Raw genomic sequence first — 15709 nt, 5'->3', positions numbered from 1 at the left:
CCTAACTCAGCAACCACCTGTAAACCTCTGGGGTAGAATTACTGGTAGACATGGGTCTCATCTGCTGGTCAAGTCTACCTGTCTGTCAATCTCACTATACATAAACTAGAGAGTAAGGTAAGAGAGCGATTTCACAGATAGAGAGAGGGAGAGAAAGAGAGAGAATGGGTGCTCTTCTCATCGGACTGGTTTTCGCTCTGCTATTTGTTGCAGGTAAGCTTCCTGAGTTGCCCTTCTGGTCAAAATCGGAAAATATATGAATTTTCTTGAGTAAACAAAACATACTTAGCCCATCAAGTCATTATAAGATAAGAGTATGTCCCCAAAAATCAAAAAAAGGGTAAGTCTGTTTGAATTCAGACAAATAAAAACACGCTTTTTTTAACCTACAGATCCCCAGAATCCTACACATGGAGTTGCAGCAGAGGAGATGATGATCAGGGAGGAACCAGAGCTGAGCAGCATGAATGACTTGTACACAGATGGAGTGCACCATGAAGGTCTTAAAGGCAGGTTTGCCACCGCTGCCATGGAAATGACCACAGAGACGCCATCGCCAGCGCCGTATAGTGCAGCAGGGCGGCGCCAGCCATGGATGACTTGGGTCATGATAAGTTTTACCTTCTTCATGGGACTTCTCCAAAATTTATCATGGATTAGCACTGACCCGTGATGTCTGGAGGATGCCTGGTTATTTATGTTTATGTTTTCCAACTTGAGATGAGATAATTTGAAAATAAATGATGGATTTAGATAGGACCAATGAGTAGAAGAGCAAGCTCTTTAAAAATTAGGATGGCTGAGGGTCCTTGTTTTTGGGTCAACAAGGGGTTCTCTCTTGTGAATAGAGAGAGAGAGGGGCCAACCCATAAGAGTCATTTATCCCTCAGCACGACGTAGTTGGCTCCGTTTGTCTTTTGTATCTTTGATATCCTCTTCAAAATATCCGCGAAGGCCTTCTTATCCTGCACCAGAAATTCGAATCACTCCTAGAATCTAAATATGAGGAATTTATCAAAGATATTAATTAATCCTGGCAGGAAGAAATCGCGTGAAATAACTTCTTCTTTCCAAAATAATAATTATTTTAGATTTAACCATATGAAAAACCTACCTCCGATGATCGAAGTCTAGGTTTGAATTTTGCAACCAAATCTTGGGTCGTAACAGGGGACATAACCAGCAGAGCGGATCTGATTTCTTCTTCTGTGACGGGAGCACCGGCGGCGGCGCTGGGCTTCGATCCGGACGCTAGTTCTTCCTTAGCAGACAGAGACCTTGATTCCTGGATCAGTAAAAATCAAATAAAATATTAAAATAATAGGTAAAACACCCAATAGAAAATAATTCAAACCCTAGATCTTACAGCTTCTGTCTTGATCTTTTTAACAGTTCCGCCTCCAACTGAAGGTTTCACTTCATCACCGAGCTTCCTCTTAGATTTTGACGGCTTAGCAGAAGGTGGGGTACCCCTTGACGCCATTGAGAGAGCAGGCTTAGAAGGAGTTGTTTCAGAGGGTTCTTCCCTGGGGAGGTCCTTTTGCTTTGGGGCAAGCACAGGAGATGGTGGGCCAACATCATCATCCAGCTGTTCATCAGACCCAATAAGGATTAATTTTCTGGGCAAAAAACTCACACAAACTTAAACAGACACTGTTCACCGTCCCCCCTCATGATGATAATGAAAGGATGATGGCAGCCATCATCGTTCCTGTCATTCGTCCTTGTCAGGATGACGATGACAATTCTGTCACTTCATCAGCTCTCATCATTGTTCCTTTGGACGACAGCTTTTTGGATGCAGAAAACAATTTTGTCACTGTACGAAAAAACTACAAACACATGAAGACTTACATCATCATCATCATCTTCCTCATCCTCTGGCTCTGACTCCTCCAGCCCTGCAGTCCGCCCGAGCAGCTTTTTCAGTTCTTTCCCAGACTTACTCAACCCTCCTTCCTCCTCACCCTCCTCATCGTCATCCTGCAAAATCATGTGCAGATAATGTAATGGAAAAAGATCGCTAGTTGAAAACAGGGTTCAGCATTCAAGATGATGATGAAGGGAGTTGTTATTAACCTCCTCATTTGTCTGTGCTAGGATGACAAGGACAATGATAATGATGACAGGATGACAAATATAATTTACATAATTTTTATTTTCAGAATATGACCCTCGGTCTGTTGACTCCCCCTCAGATATCCTGCATGACAATGACAATGACTATAGCAAGTTGTCATTCTCATATCATTCCTCTAACCCTAGTAGAAAATAAATTCATGAGAAAAAATAAAGCAAGCTCGTGGAACATAGAATCACCAAAATATAGGTTTACAATTCCTTTGATGCCAACAATGAAAGATAAGATAAAGATCAACGGCATAGTAAAATCAATTTATTAAAATCGTATGGAGAGGCAGAAAATCTGTTCATTTTAAATTTAATGTCTCGATACCACAATACCATAAGAGTTTACACAAGGAGGCAAATCGAGTTACTCCAATGCCAAAAAATGCAGTTGACGTTGTAGCATGAGAACAGATGAATTATGAGGCCGAATCGATATTGAACCTGCTTGATCTCTGGGGGAGCCGGAATTTCGGGCGCCAACTCTTCTCGTTCCTCCGGATCATTGCCCACGGCCTCATCATCATCAGTGAATATCTCTTCGTGTTCCCAGTCATCTCCTGACATCAGTAGTAGCCACAGATTGAGATGAGAAATGAATGTGATCAGAATCATATGTATCTACTAATATAACTTTACTTTTTTATAAGGTCAGGGACTTATTAGTAAGATAAGCCGCTTTTGATGGAGCTTTTAACACGTATTCATTTTGAATTTTTTTTGAAGAAAAAGGAAGATCACCCAAAATCGCTGTTTAAATTAATTCTGAAGAGATATCAACAAGAGTGACAAGGAAAACCACACAGGTCCCCTCACAATTCATGTCCTTCTAAATCAGTATAAAAAAATCTCGTTTTATGAATATTACACCCTCCACTTCGTGAATGACACATTTGTCAAAGCTGTTCTTCCATGGAAATAGAGATGCACATTGAGACATACTCCTTGCGACGGATCTCAAATAACCATCACCTAACATCACATCAAAACGGGGGCCTGCTAATATGGGAATTTCCAGGGTGCTCGATATCGCAGGGTTTATAAAGTTGTGGGTGGCTCCTCCATCAATCAGAACTACCACATTGGAACCCTTGATAGACCCCCACAATTTTAATGCCCCAGTAGCTGCCTGTCTTTGAGCTTGTCTAAGGTTTACTCTTGCCAGAAATAGTGCCCCCTGAGTGATAGGTTCCTCGTTGGTTTGCATCAAGCCCTCTTCTTCCCCAGGATCACCGTCCCCTGACAATTCATCTCCTTCTCGGATCAGAATCAAGTTCAGATTCTTCCTGCAGCGGTGACCCGTAAACTTGTCATTGCAATAATAACAAAGCACTTTGTCTTTTCTTTGCTGATATTCAGAGTCTGTGATTCACAAATTTCCTTTTCCTCCGGATCGATCGAATCTACTATTTTTGAGAGTGTTCTGAGGATTTGAGGGCAGTGGAACAAAGTTATTGACTGGCTTATACTGATTGGTAGAAGTCGTGTTGACCTTATATGTATTCGTCATAACAGGTCATGTACCAGAAGTAGTGCCTTGAGGTAACTCCGCATAGGGAGGTACTGACTGCCAGGCTCGATATAAAATGCCAAGATCCGCTTCAGCTCTCAAGGATAAGTCCATGATTTCTCTCAAGCCATACGGTCTGTACCTGAGCACTTCTGTCCTGATTTCAGGTAATAACCCACAGAGATAGGCCTCTCCTTAATCTCTGGAGCAACCAAAGGCAGTTGAATTATAATTGCTTCGAATTCAGTCCTATATTCACTTACCGACTTCTTTTGCTGAACTTCAAAAAGCTGTCGATGCAGGACATGAACAGCCTAGGCGTATCTTCCTTCAAAGTGATTCTTAAAATCTAGCCAAGTTAACATCCCGAAACTCTCCTCTGTATGGATGAACCAAGTGAGAGCTGAGTCATCCATGTGGAGTGCCAACAAATGTAATTTGTCGTGGTCGGCCATTGGATGCAAACGGAAGAATCTTTCAACAGTCTTTAACCAGGTTTCTGGCTGGCATCCACTGAATACAGGTAGGTCACCTCTTTTAAACCTGCAAAAGAAATCGGTTCTCCTCTCCGGTGGGTGATGAGGAATTTCCTCATAAGAATTAGAATTTCCAGTAACAGGCGCCTTGTTCTTCAGCTGCACGCTCATAGAAGCCATATCTTGCATAATATGCTCCAAGACGTTTGTTACACGACTCTGATTGGCCTCAACTCGAGCTGCGAGCGCTTCAAGTTTCTCTTCCAGATCGGCGGCCATGAATCACTGGAATTTCTCGGCTCAAATACAATATAACAGAATTCCGGATGAGATCAATAATACTTGGAAGATCAAGAAACGAATAAAACTGCTTGAAATTTCGCTTGCTGATTTCTCAATGCCCTCACAGAAAGTTTAATCAGTCAGGAAATCTTTGCAGCATTAGACCACAGAATCGTGGCTCTGATACCAAAAATGTTAAGGTCCCGCTCAATTACCCACAATAATGCTGGATATGATATGTATTGCTACTACTTCTTGATATAACAACGACGCTCGATTGAATCCAGATATCTTGAAGTAGATAGATCGGCGACACAAACGAGATTGTTCAACAGAAACAAGAAGAAGTGAAGATAAGGACAGATCCGGAGAGAAGCTGCCCTTGAGATGGCGAGGAAGCTGGCCCGAATCGGCGACGCAGCACAGCGGGGAGAATCTCCGACACTCCGATGTAACTCTCAGATATTCTTCATGCCCCATTCTTTGATACTTCTTCTCTATTTAAAGCCTCTTCCCTCCGTGCCTTTTCCCGCGCTTATTATTCAAATGATCACATGTGCCGGATCAGACCGCACACGTAGGATTACCCAATCTCCTCTTCTTTGTTTGATACATCCTCGGGAGAGACTTATCACAGGTCCCTTCACAATTCATGTCCTTCTAAATCAGTATAAAACAATCTCGTTTTATGAAAATTACACCCTCCACTTCGTGAATGACACATTTGTCAAAGCTGTTCTTCCATGGAAAACAATCTCAAGGTGGCCCAGAGAACTGCAAGTATCCTTGTCTCCACTCTGCTTTCTTGAAAATTACATCCTGAGAGAGGCCCAGAAAGGCCTGTCTGAAGATTCATCCACCCATGGAGCCTTCTGGCCGCAGCCCAAATCACCCATGCGAATGGGGACTCAAGGAACAGTTGAGAGCAGTCTTCTTCACCCCCCGTGCACAGAGCACACTCCGTCAAGTTTCTGATCTTGTGTTTTTTTCTTGTTAATGTTCTTGTTTCCCTATATTTTAAGTTCCCCTTTGGATGAACCTGTGCCTTTAGAGGCCTATATAAGACCCAATTGAAACCTTGAAGAACAAGCAGAAGTAATCCATTTTCTTCATGAGTGTTCACATTAGATACCTTGAAGAACACAAGAGTAGAGGCCTAAACCCTGTTTCTCTTGTCTGAAAGTTCTTCTGAGAGAGTGCTCCAGTGCATATCGACTCTGGACTCAAGCACATCTCTCTCGTGGACTCAAGGGATGAAGAAGCTAGCCATGTGGATTCAGGACTTGGCTGTTTCATGTAGAGTAAGGTTTGTAGACTTAAGTCATTGTTCTACACAGTTCCTGCGCGAATGCTACACAGTGTTTTCTAAAAAAACTCATAAGATAACCATGAGATGTGGCTCTGGAGTTTTAATTTAGTCCAATATGAAGCAACCATGTTGATCCAATGTTGTGGTAAGTTCAGAAGAGGGAGGATAGAGAGAAAAGTGCATGGTAAAAGGGATGGCAAAAGACCACCAGCGAACCAGTCAATAATTTTCAGGGGGGCGGGGCACTGTTGAGCCAATGAGCATGAGGGAGAGGAGTTATGACCAAATGAGGATGGGGGCTAGGGCAACTTACATCTTAAGTAGGGGCTTACGTAGCCCCTACTTAAGCCCATTAATTACGGATGGGCCTCCGTAATGAACCCATTCGTTTGTCTGGATTTTCTTTCGCTCTAGACCCAGCTCCAGATCATATCAAACACACAAAAGTCTCTCACATACGTTGAAATATCTAAATCCAAAGACTTTAATGTGATCCTGTTACGATCCCATGGAAAGCATAAGAAGAAAGACGGAATGAGTTAACAAGAGTTGTGTTGACTCCAATGGTCATGAAGCCCAATTGGGGTTTTTTTTTCTTTTTTTCTTTTTTTTGTGAGGGAGTGGGGAGGGGGAAGGCTACAGTGAGGGGAGGTCGTCTTCTTGGAAGTTTATGGAAGAGGAAGTGGGGAGGCGGATCAAGGTTACTGTGAGGGCTAACGCTGCTGATTGAGATCATCTGCAAGGGAGACAGAGTTCTTGAGGCAAGAGGCTCTATCCGGTTCGCTTGCTGGAGGAGACTGTACCGGCCAGCAGGGGTTCTTCCTAGCTTCTTGAAGGCGGTTTGGATGCTCACAGCAAGACGATGTTGAATTGGTACATAAAATTGCATTTGATATACTGATTGATTATTGCGGATTGCGTTGCTTTGCATCAGATCCCTGCAAAATTTGCCATCTTTTTTGCACTCTCACCCTTCCCTATGACCCTTTCTCTTCTCCTCTTTTTCTCTCAGGTTTGAACCAGGTTCATGGAGACTCATCAAGTTGAACTGTCGTTTATTTCAACAGTGACATTAATCATGAATCGATATTGTTAGTGAGATACTAATACTCATGGGCTAATGGGCCCTATTCTATAAGCCCATTAGCCCTCTTATCATTCTCTCTCCAAGGGTATATATATACCCACACATGTACTCACTTGAGATTATGTCATTATCTTCCTTCTTCCTCACTTGACATGGTATCATAGCTCCAGAGCTCTTCCATCTAGGGTTTGACATCACCCTCTCGCTGTTTAGCGAACCCGGAGCGTGACCGACGGATCTGCCACAGCGCGAGCTGTAGCCAGCCCGCGGAGCTTCCGGAGAAACCCCCGCAGCCGCGCGCACAACCGCAGCCGCACACGCAGCCGCAGCTGCACGATCGCAGCCGCAGCCGCGCGCGCACAAGACAGCCGCAGCCGCAGCCGCACGCGCAGCCACAGCCGCAGCCGCCGCCACGCGCACAGCCACAGCTGCAGCCACTCACGCGACCGCAGCCGCAGCCGCGCCCGCGCGCACAGCCACAGCCGCAGCCGCCCGTGCAGCCACAGCCGCAGCCGCCGCCGCAGCACTAGCCATAGCCGCAGCCACCGCCGCAGTTCCAATGTCGGAGGAACTTTACTCCACGGGCCAGACTTGTCAACCGGTTGTCACCGCCGAGGGCTTCACCGATGCAGATTTTCAGAGAGAACCCTTGTCACACAAGGTTACTCATTCCCTGCCTTTGGTTCCCGACTCGGCGTGTCTTCAGGGCCCGAACTTGCTACAGTGGCGTCATTTTGTCGAGACCACTCTCAAAGCTCGCCAATTGTTCAAGCACTGTACGCAAGCTCCTCTCCCACCGACTCATCCACACTATGCTGCGTGGGAAGCCGAAGAACATTTTGTACTCGGCTGGCTCTACACGACATCCCTGGCACCCCCGTTACGTGAACGGTTCCCTCGCTGCTCCACTGTGAAAGGCTTTTGGGACCAGGCTAACACCTTTTGCGGACGAGAAGGGGATAACTGGCGCCTCTTTATGCTAGTAGCCAAAGCCAGCAACCTTCGCCAGGGCGCAATGTCCATCTCGGACTATAGGTTGGAACACAAGAAGTTGTGGGACGAAGTGGACTACTACTTGCCGACGGATGATCCGACGTGCAAGTCATTCCAGAACACTCTTCGCCTACGACTCTTGGGGTTCCTCCATGGTCTCAACAAGGAGTACGATGACACTCGTCGCCGTGCTCTACACCGCAAGGAAGGCCTTCCTACCATTGACGACTTGGTGAAGGAACTCCAGGAAGAGGAGAGCCATTTTCAGCTTCTTGGCACCCTCTCCCCGGAGGCGGCTCGTGACTCGACCGCACTCCTCATCCGGCCTCCCTCTCCAGCTCCTGCTCCCACCGCGGAGGCGGCACCCTCCGGGCTGGTTTGTTCATACTGCAACAAGCCTGGGCATCTTCGCAAGTGGTGCAAGAAGCGTCAGTACGACAACCGGAAGAAGAAAGAGGCCACCGAAGGGAAAGCTATGGTCACCTACACCTCTACCACCTCTACCAGTCCCACGACTATAGCGCAACTCCAAGCTGATTTGGCCCGTCTCCGTGACCAAGTGGCTACCATGCAGACTCCGACTCAGTCCACGGCACACTTTGGTGGATTTGGTGCGTTTTCTTTCTCTCCGTCTGCTCAGTGGTATTGTGGTCACACGGCTATCCACTCGCCTCTCGTATCGGATACGAGCTGGGTTCTTGATTCGGGGGCAACCGAACACATGACCCCGTTCAATGACCGGTTTGTATCCTACGAAAGGCATAGTGGGAACCGTACCGTCCTTACAGCCGGTGGTGGACGGTTGCGTGTGGCTGGTATTGGGGCCGTTTTTGTCGATGGTCTCGGGGTAGTCCGCAACGTCCTTCATGTCCCAGCCCTGCGAGCCATCCTTATGTCCCCTCAGCGTTTGGTTGACAGTCTGTCCTGTTCATTTCACCTCCAACCTGACGGGATGTTTCTGTCTGACAAGGTGGGCCGGACTACACCGATTAGGCAGGAGAACGGGCTGCTGTTGTTGGACGATGGGGGTCGCTCTCGGTGCTTTCTGCTTCACCGCCACCTCCGACCGGCCGATGCGCAGCGCATGGGACGTCTCCAGTTGGCTCACCAATGGCTGGGTCACCCGCTTTTCTGTTTTACGGCGCCTATTTCCTTCGATGTGTACTGGCTTGGACCTTCAGACTATTGTGTGCGAAGCCTGTCAGCTGGCCAAGCACCGTCGTTCATCTTTCTCTCTGTCCACCTCGCACTCATCGACTCCATTGTTTCGCATCCACAGTGATGTTTGGGGACCCGCCCCGCAGGCCAGTCTCAAGGGCCACCGCTACTTTCAGATCTTTGTTGACGAGGCCACCCGCTACACATGGGTATACTTGTTGACCGCCAAGTCTGAGGTCGCACCGACGATCCGTCACTTCTGCACCATGGTTCGCACTCAGTTTAACCGGGGTATCCAGCGCTTCCGCTCCGATAACGCCCGGGACTTCGTCAACGCTGAGTTGGCCAAGTATTTTGCTGATCATGGGATTCTCCACGAGTCCTCCTGTGTGGCGACCCCTGAACAGAATGGTATGGCCGAACGTCTGATCGGGTATGTCACGTCGACCGCCCGGACCCTTCTGCTGAACTATTTTGTTCCGTGGGCGTATTGGGGTGAGGCGGTCTTAACGAGTACCCATCTCGTAAACCGTCTTCCCCCCCCAGCCCCTCGGGTTTGTCAGCCCCCTGGATCGCCTGAACACGGCTTTCCCCACCTCTCGCTGCGGACTGGACTTCTACCTCGCATCTTCGGGTGCAAGGCATACGTCCACGACACGGCTCCCTCTCGCACGAAGCTCGATGCTAGAGCTCTTCGGTGCGTCTTTGTCGGGTACGCGTCTCTCCAGAAAGGTTATCGTTGCTATCACCCTCCGTCTCGGCGGTTCTTCATCTCGGCAAATGTCACCTTTGCCGAGCATGAGCCCTATTTCGGTGAATCTACCTCGTCACGCCTTCCGCTAGATGAAGCTTCGTCGACTCCTTCCTTGGAACCCTAGCCATTTGTGGGACCCCTTACCCCACCGTCGCCGCCTCCCGCTCCCGCCCCGTCTGCCTCTTCCGTGCCTTCCCCTGAGAGGTCGTGTGAGCTCCCTCCACCTTCACCTTCTCCCTTTGTCTTCGGCAGTCAAGTTGTGGACTGTCGTTCCACCACGGGGTACTGTACCTTTGTCTTCGGCAGTCTTGTCAGTTGGAAGAGCAGCAAACAGGACAAAGTGTCCCGCTCCAGTGCTGAAGCCGAATACCGAGCACTTGCCGAAGGGGCCTCTGAAGGCCAGTGGATATACGGGATCCTCCATGAACTCCGTGTGGAGTATTCAGGCCCGATCCACTTCTACTACGACAACAAGTCGGCAATCGCTTTGGCAAAGAACCCTGGTCAACAGGGCCGGATCAAGCACATGGAACTCCACCGCTACTTCTTCAAGGAGCGCATGGACGAGGGCATCTTTGACCTGGAATTTGTTCCATCCGCTGAGCAAGCTGCTGATGTCCTCACCAAGGGACTCTCTCGACCTCTCCTTCAGCGTGCAGAGTCCAAGCTCGGCATGGATGACATCCACACTTAGCTTGCGGGGGGGTGTTAGTGAGATACTAATACTCATGGGCTAATGGGCCCTATTCTATAAGCCCATTAGCCCTCTTATCATTCTCTCTCCTAGGGTATATATATACCCACACATGTACTCACTTGAGATTATGTCATTATCTTCCTTCTTCCTCACTTGACAGATACACCTCCTTAAGGTTTCACTAGACTTCTAAAAGGCACAAGTGACCTGGAAATTCCAAATGATGAAAGGGGACTTTCGGGTTGAATATCTTAATAGCCCCTGGCTCTCTAACCTTTTCCTTGACCATTAGGAGGTCTCGGTCATTAATATAGAATTTCAAGGCTGAAAAATTTGGTCTGATCTTCAACAATTTATATGGAAGATAATTACTTTGATGAAGGGAATAGCACCAGCGTTCAAGGCGTTTGTGTTTTGTTAGGAAATGTGTTTGAACCTATGACATAAGGTATACGTGTCTATCCAACAAGATGTTCACGGGCATCATATGGATCAACACACTTATGTCACCGCGATAAAATGTCAACTTTAGACTGCATGGTTATAATGCCAGTGCCAGATCAGTGCCATGTTGGCTAAAAGTGGTGCCCAAGGACCATCTCCACTCTGAGGCAGCGGCAACACCTGGCTGATTACCATTACTGAGTTACTCTCCCTGTATCCCCGGATACAGGGAAAGTACCAAAAGACCCAGGAGATACAAAGAATCAGTGGAGACCGCGGCATTGGCTGCAGACGTTGACCAATGCGTTGACCACAGGAATGACTGTGGCATTGACCGAGAGTTGACCTTGGATATGGCTGGGCATTGATTGTGGCAAAGGACATCAGCATCGACCTCACTCAAATCGTGGTGCTGACCATAGTAGAGAGCATGGCAAAGAACCTCGAGCATAACTAGCAGATATTGCAGCCGTTAACTGCAGCATAGACCCTGGCGGCGGGCCTTGGCCTTGACCAAGACTTGACAGTGGTGTTGGCTGCAGCAAAGGGCTTGCACATTGGTTATAGACTTCAATTGCAAAAAGTTTGCGCCTGTTGACGACAGCATGGACTGCAAAGTAGACTGCAACATCGATCGCAGCAGACATCAGCATACTCATGTTTTGACCACTGGCATTGACTTGGTAGTGACCAAGAATTATGACTACAGCATGGAATGCAGCATTGATCAAGGAGTTGAGTGTGACGTTGACTGCAGCAGAAAACCTCAGCAATGACTGGGAGTTGGCCGCAGAGTTGACCACAGGAAGGCCAATGCTTTGATTGTGTGATTGACCATTTTAAAATGTCACTCCCAAAAATAGTAGTGGGTTTTAGGTAAAAGTTCTATCTGTCTAATGAATTTCTAGGGTTTCTCTGAGGGCAGGAGGCTCCTCATGTAGCCTAGCCTCCTATCTCTCTCATCGGATCAGCCAAAAGTCCAGAATAAAGTTGTTTGATAAAATGGGCTGAATAAATTTATATTAGAAGGGCGTTAAAAAAAGAAAAAACATAGTAAAAAGCATAGCCCCTCATTTAGAGGGAAATTGATAACATAGAAAACCAGTAATACATCAAGAGACCTTAAAAACATGAGTTTTTTATAGCACCCTGAAATACAATAAATCTCAGAAATGATCTTGTTATCAAAATTTAAGTCATGATTTCAACGTCAGGTTCTTACTTTGCATCTGCCAATAATTTCCACAACATGTAATTTTATAACGATAGTAATATCCAAATTATGCTCTCCCAATATTGATTAAGTAAATATGCTGCATAAAATTCCAAGACAGAACATCTTTCAAAACATCTCTGACATAATAATGTTGCTAAATAATGTGAGAAGATCATAATTGTGAACGTGATGTTATTTGTAGATTCCATCAAATGGCCTCTTGGAAACAGAGAGCAACCAACAAACGGAAAGCCAGAAATACATGAAGGTAAATTCCATTGAAACACGAGAAACTCACCCCTTTCGATATCATCGTCATCCAAGTCGAAGTCACCTTTGGTAACATCTTCGTCATCTTCCATGCCCTTTTTGTTGAGACCCAACCTACTCTTTCTACTTTCCTCTTCCTCCTGATCTTCCTCGGCCTTATCTGAGAGGTTTCCATCTTCATCAGTTTTCCCTTTCCTAGGCCGACTTACTTCAGCTTTCGAGCTAGTTAACACATCGGTGTTATGTTCACCAAATGCCGCTGGCCCATTGGTTGCAGCTTTCATCATCCACCTCTCATAACCTGTTGCATTGCTCTTTCTCTTGTTCATCTTCTCTTCAGCTTCTTCTAATGTCAGTTGCTTATACTGAGCTACCTTGTTAAAGTTGTACCTAACAAAAGAAAATAAATTTTCGAAGATATACTTCTCTGGGACTTCAAATTAATTTAACCCATGGTCATGTAAAAAACAATTCAAAATCCTGACAATTATAGGCCAGGACCTATAAGAAAGTACGCATAATTACCACGATCCAGCAGGCGTAGCAACAAATTCCTTTCCTTGCATCATCAAGAGATAGTATGTTGCGGTCTGAGTACCTTCAAGCTGACCAGAGTACTGATGTTGACCAGTCTCGTCTTCCAGGAGCCATGGTTTATTCTTAAATTTATCCTGTTCAAGGGAAATAACTATTAACAGGGCAAATGTTTCTCTAAAAACGAAGGAAAGGTTTTTAGAGAGATAAAATATAACAATGTTCTCCCTTTCTCTACAAAGGGAGAAGATTACTCTATTATACAAGATAAAATATACAAAGTTCAACATCACCTTTATAAATAACACGTCAAAGTAATGCAATATCTAACCAGTCATGTCCTCAATATTCCTCTAGAAAACAATCAAATTAAACAAATAAAATGCTAAAATTTTATTGAAACAAAATTAAATTAGATCGTAAAATCCGGGGTCTTCTGTTCCCCCTTCGAATCAATCAGAGTCAGTACGCCAAAAGTGTGATATGCACGAATAAAAAAGAGGCATTGCCATTCAATAAAGAAGTATCATGTAGAACCTTGAGACCATCCGTCATCTGTCGACCTTGTAGCCCTTCCTTCTGAAGAGTCCACTTATTTTCTGCGCTTTTTTTCCTCGAAAAAGGCGGTACACCAGTGACGAATCTTCCTATGGAAAAAGATTTATCGCTACTAGTGCTAGCTCGAACATTATACTCCTGAGAGAAAAAAAAAATCATGAAAAAAAATCAATTAAAAATTACATCTTTTATACACCTGCGCGCAAGAAAGTTATCTCCGTTTGATGGGTCACAAATCAGCACTCTAATTCCCCAGAAAGTCACTCGAAATACGACCTAAATTAAAAGCCAGCAGAAAAGGCGATCTCGCAATCTCTAAATTTCTTAATTATCGCGTACAAGATCCCGAAGAATGTAGAAAAGCTGAATTAGAGTGAGGAAAGACTCACTCGGATGAGATTAGTGATCGTGGCGCCACACTCGTAGCACCTGGCCCGGTTCTCCGCCATGGTTTTCCCGCAGGAAAGACACAGCGTCATATGCTTACAATTGCTGCCATAGAGATCGGTGGTGGAGCCACAGCCGCCGCACGACGGCTTGAGCAGCAGATCGATCGAGGAAGTAGCCATTTTCGCCCGATCAAAGTAGCAAAACCCCTCTGAAAAAACGAAAGTCCCGTTATTTAAACAGTTTCTTCTCCACAATGGGCCAAAATTTAGCAGTGGATTAGGCCCATGTTTCAAACTAATCTCAAATCAAGTATTTTCCTGAGGCACCAGATAGAAATCAATATTGTTTTAATTAAAGATGATAGCATAACTATTTTCTATCAACATATAATTCTGTAAACATAGACTTGGTCAAATTAATGAATTTATATTTACTAGTAGCATTAAGCCTGGGGAAAATTAAAGAGTATAGATTATGTTCTAATTTAAATTATCACTTGATAAAGTCAAATTAGATGTTAAAAATAGAATGATGGCCTGTTTGTATCCAAACGAGTTATCACATCCATTTGTATACTCTCCATCAACCTTTGGCTTCATATTGGGCTTTTTTTGGAGTATCACATAGGATTTGGCCACATCAACCCCAGAGAGGTCAGTTAGACTCCAGGTTGGGTAAAGCAATTGGCCAAAGAGCTTGCTCAAAGATTGGATCATCCTAGTCAACTATGTCTGAGTTGATCAACATGGTCAAATGAAAATTGGATTTAATTAAGATTAAATCTAATTCAGTTGGGGTTTACTGGTTTTCCCAAGCCTATTATGATCAAGACAATTAAAAATTGGATCAGACAAATGCAGATTGACAAATTTAAGACAAGTCTAGCACTACAATCAGACAAATAGGTTTTTTTCAAAGATTGAATCTGCTGGCTAGATATGTTAATTAAATATACTAGACATGCAAGGTTGAAACCTGTCATACTTAAGACAATCTGATTCTAGATGGATTGACCTTCTGAGTATATCAGCAACTGCTACTAGTTCCAGTTGTGATGCAGACTTGCAAAGACAGGGAAACAAAAAAGGATAATAAGAAGAAATCACAAATTACCTTGTCAATTTATATCCTTTCATTCTTATCTTTATCCCCTTGCCTTTCTTTTTTCCAATAAAATTGGATTGTACACAAGGTTTGAAGTGCAGTATACATTAGACTCCCTAATTAAAATTGTCAAGTTCCATTGTCGAGTTCAAGCTTAATCATCAACAGAGAAGTTATGCGAATGACGGAACCCATGACCGGATACGATTCAATTAATTAAATATGAATCCGAATAATTCATTAGGTGCAATGGGGAACAGATTGTCAATATTTCATTTTTCAGGAACCTAGTTCATTTTTCTGAAACAATGACAGGAGCTTGTCAAGAAATCAGAAAAGAGTAAATATTTGCCCGTGAGTAGATTTATTTGAACATTCATTTAATTTTATTAGATCAATAAATTTTCCATTATTGCATTATATGATACATTACATGTAAACACTACTATTTAGTGAAATCCTACTATTTAATTATTTGTTTATATTTCATTTCTAAAATTTTCATGTAATTTGAGATTCAAATCTAATGATAATTTGTTATCCATAATTGAGATATTGAATTCTGTAGATTGAAATAAAATTTTAAGTTAAAAAAATTAGAAATCCCCTTACCTTTATCCCCTTGTATTTCTTTTTTTTCAATAAAATTGGATTATACAGAAGGTTAGAAGTGCAGCAAGTGTAAGACTCCCAACCTACAATTTGCCACCCAAATGCCAAACTAATAAATATAAGGGGAATAGAAAAATAAAATGGGTTGATTGAATTCTAAAGTAGGTTCAGAGAGAGGAAATGATGAA

General features: G+C 44.5%; 1 protein-coding gene across 1 annotated transcript; it reads right to left on the bottom strand.

Moving 5' to 3' along the window:
• Positions 1 to 728: 728 nt before the first annotated feature.
• Positions 729 to 14006, bottom strand: RAP74 (transcription initiation factor IIF subunit alpha RAP74). The gene is made up of 9 exons (XM_078576934.1): positions 13805 to 14006; positions 13395 to 13553; positions 12849 to 12994; positions 12352 to 12713; positions 2572 to 2687; positions 1855 to 1983; positions 1367 to 1588; positions 1115 to 1285; positions 729 to 965 (listed from the first exon to the last, which is right to left on the bottom strand). Exons 1-9 carry the CDS (start codon positions 13982 to 13984, stop codon positions 876 to 878), a joined length of 1575 nt encoding a protein of 524 aa, XP_078433060.1. The 5' UTR covers positions 13985 to 14006; the 3' UTR covers positions 729 to 875.
• Positions 14007 to 15709: the final 1703 nt, after the last annotated feature.

Source organism: Wolffia australiana, chromosome 1 (assembly GCF_029677425.1).
Source record: "Wolffia australiana isolate 7733 chromosome 1, ASM2967742v1".
In the NCBI taxonomy this organism is placed as follows: Eukaryota; Viridiplantae; Streptophyta; class Magnoliopsida; order Alismatales; family Araceae; genus Wolffia; species Wolffia australiana.
The sequence above is the reverse complement of the archived record's forward strand: the minus strand, read 5'-3'. Positions and strand labels throughout refer to the sequence as shown.

Bases quoted from the DNA above. Each gene is read 5' to 3' on its own strand.
- RAP74 (XM_078576934.1), bottom strand. From the start codon at position 13,984: ATGGCTACTTCCTCGATCGATCTGCTGCTCAAGCCGTCGTGCGGCGGC. The intron at 12,995-13,394 runs GTTCTACATGAT...TCCCTTGAACAG, and splicing joins AGATGACGGATGGTCTCAAG to GATAAATTTAAGAATAAACC. The intron at 1,286-1,366 runs GTAAGATCTAGG...TTACTGATCCAG, and splicing joins AAAAGATCAAGACAGAAGCT to GAATCAAGGTCTCTGTCTGC.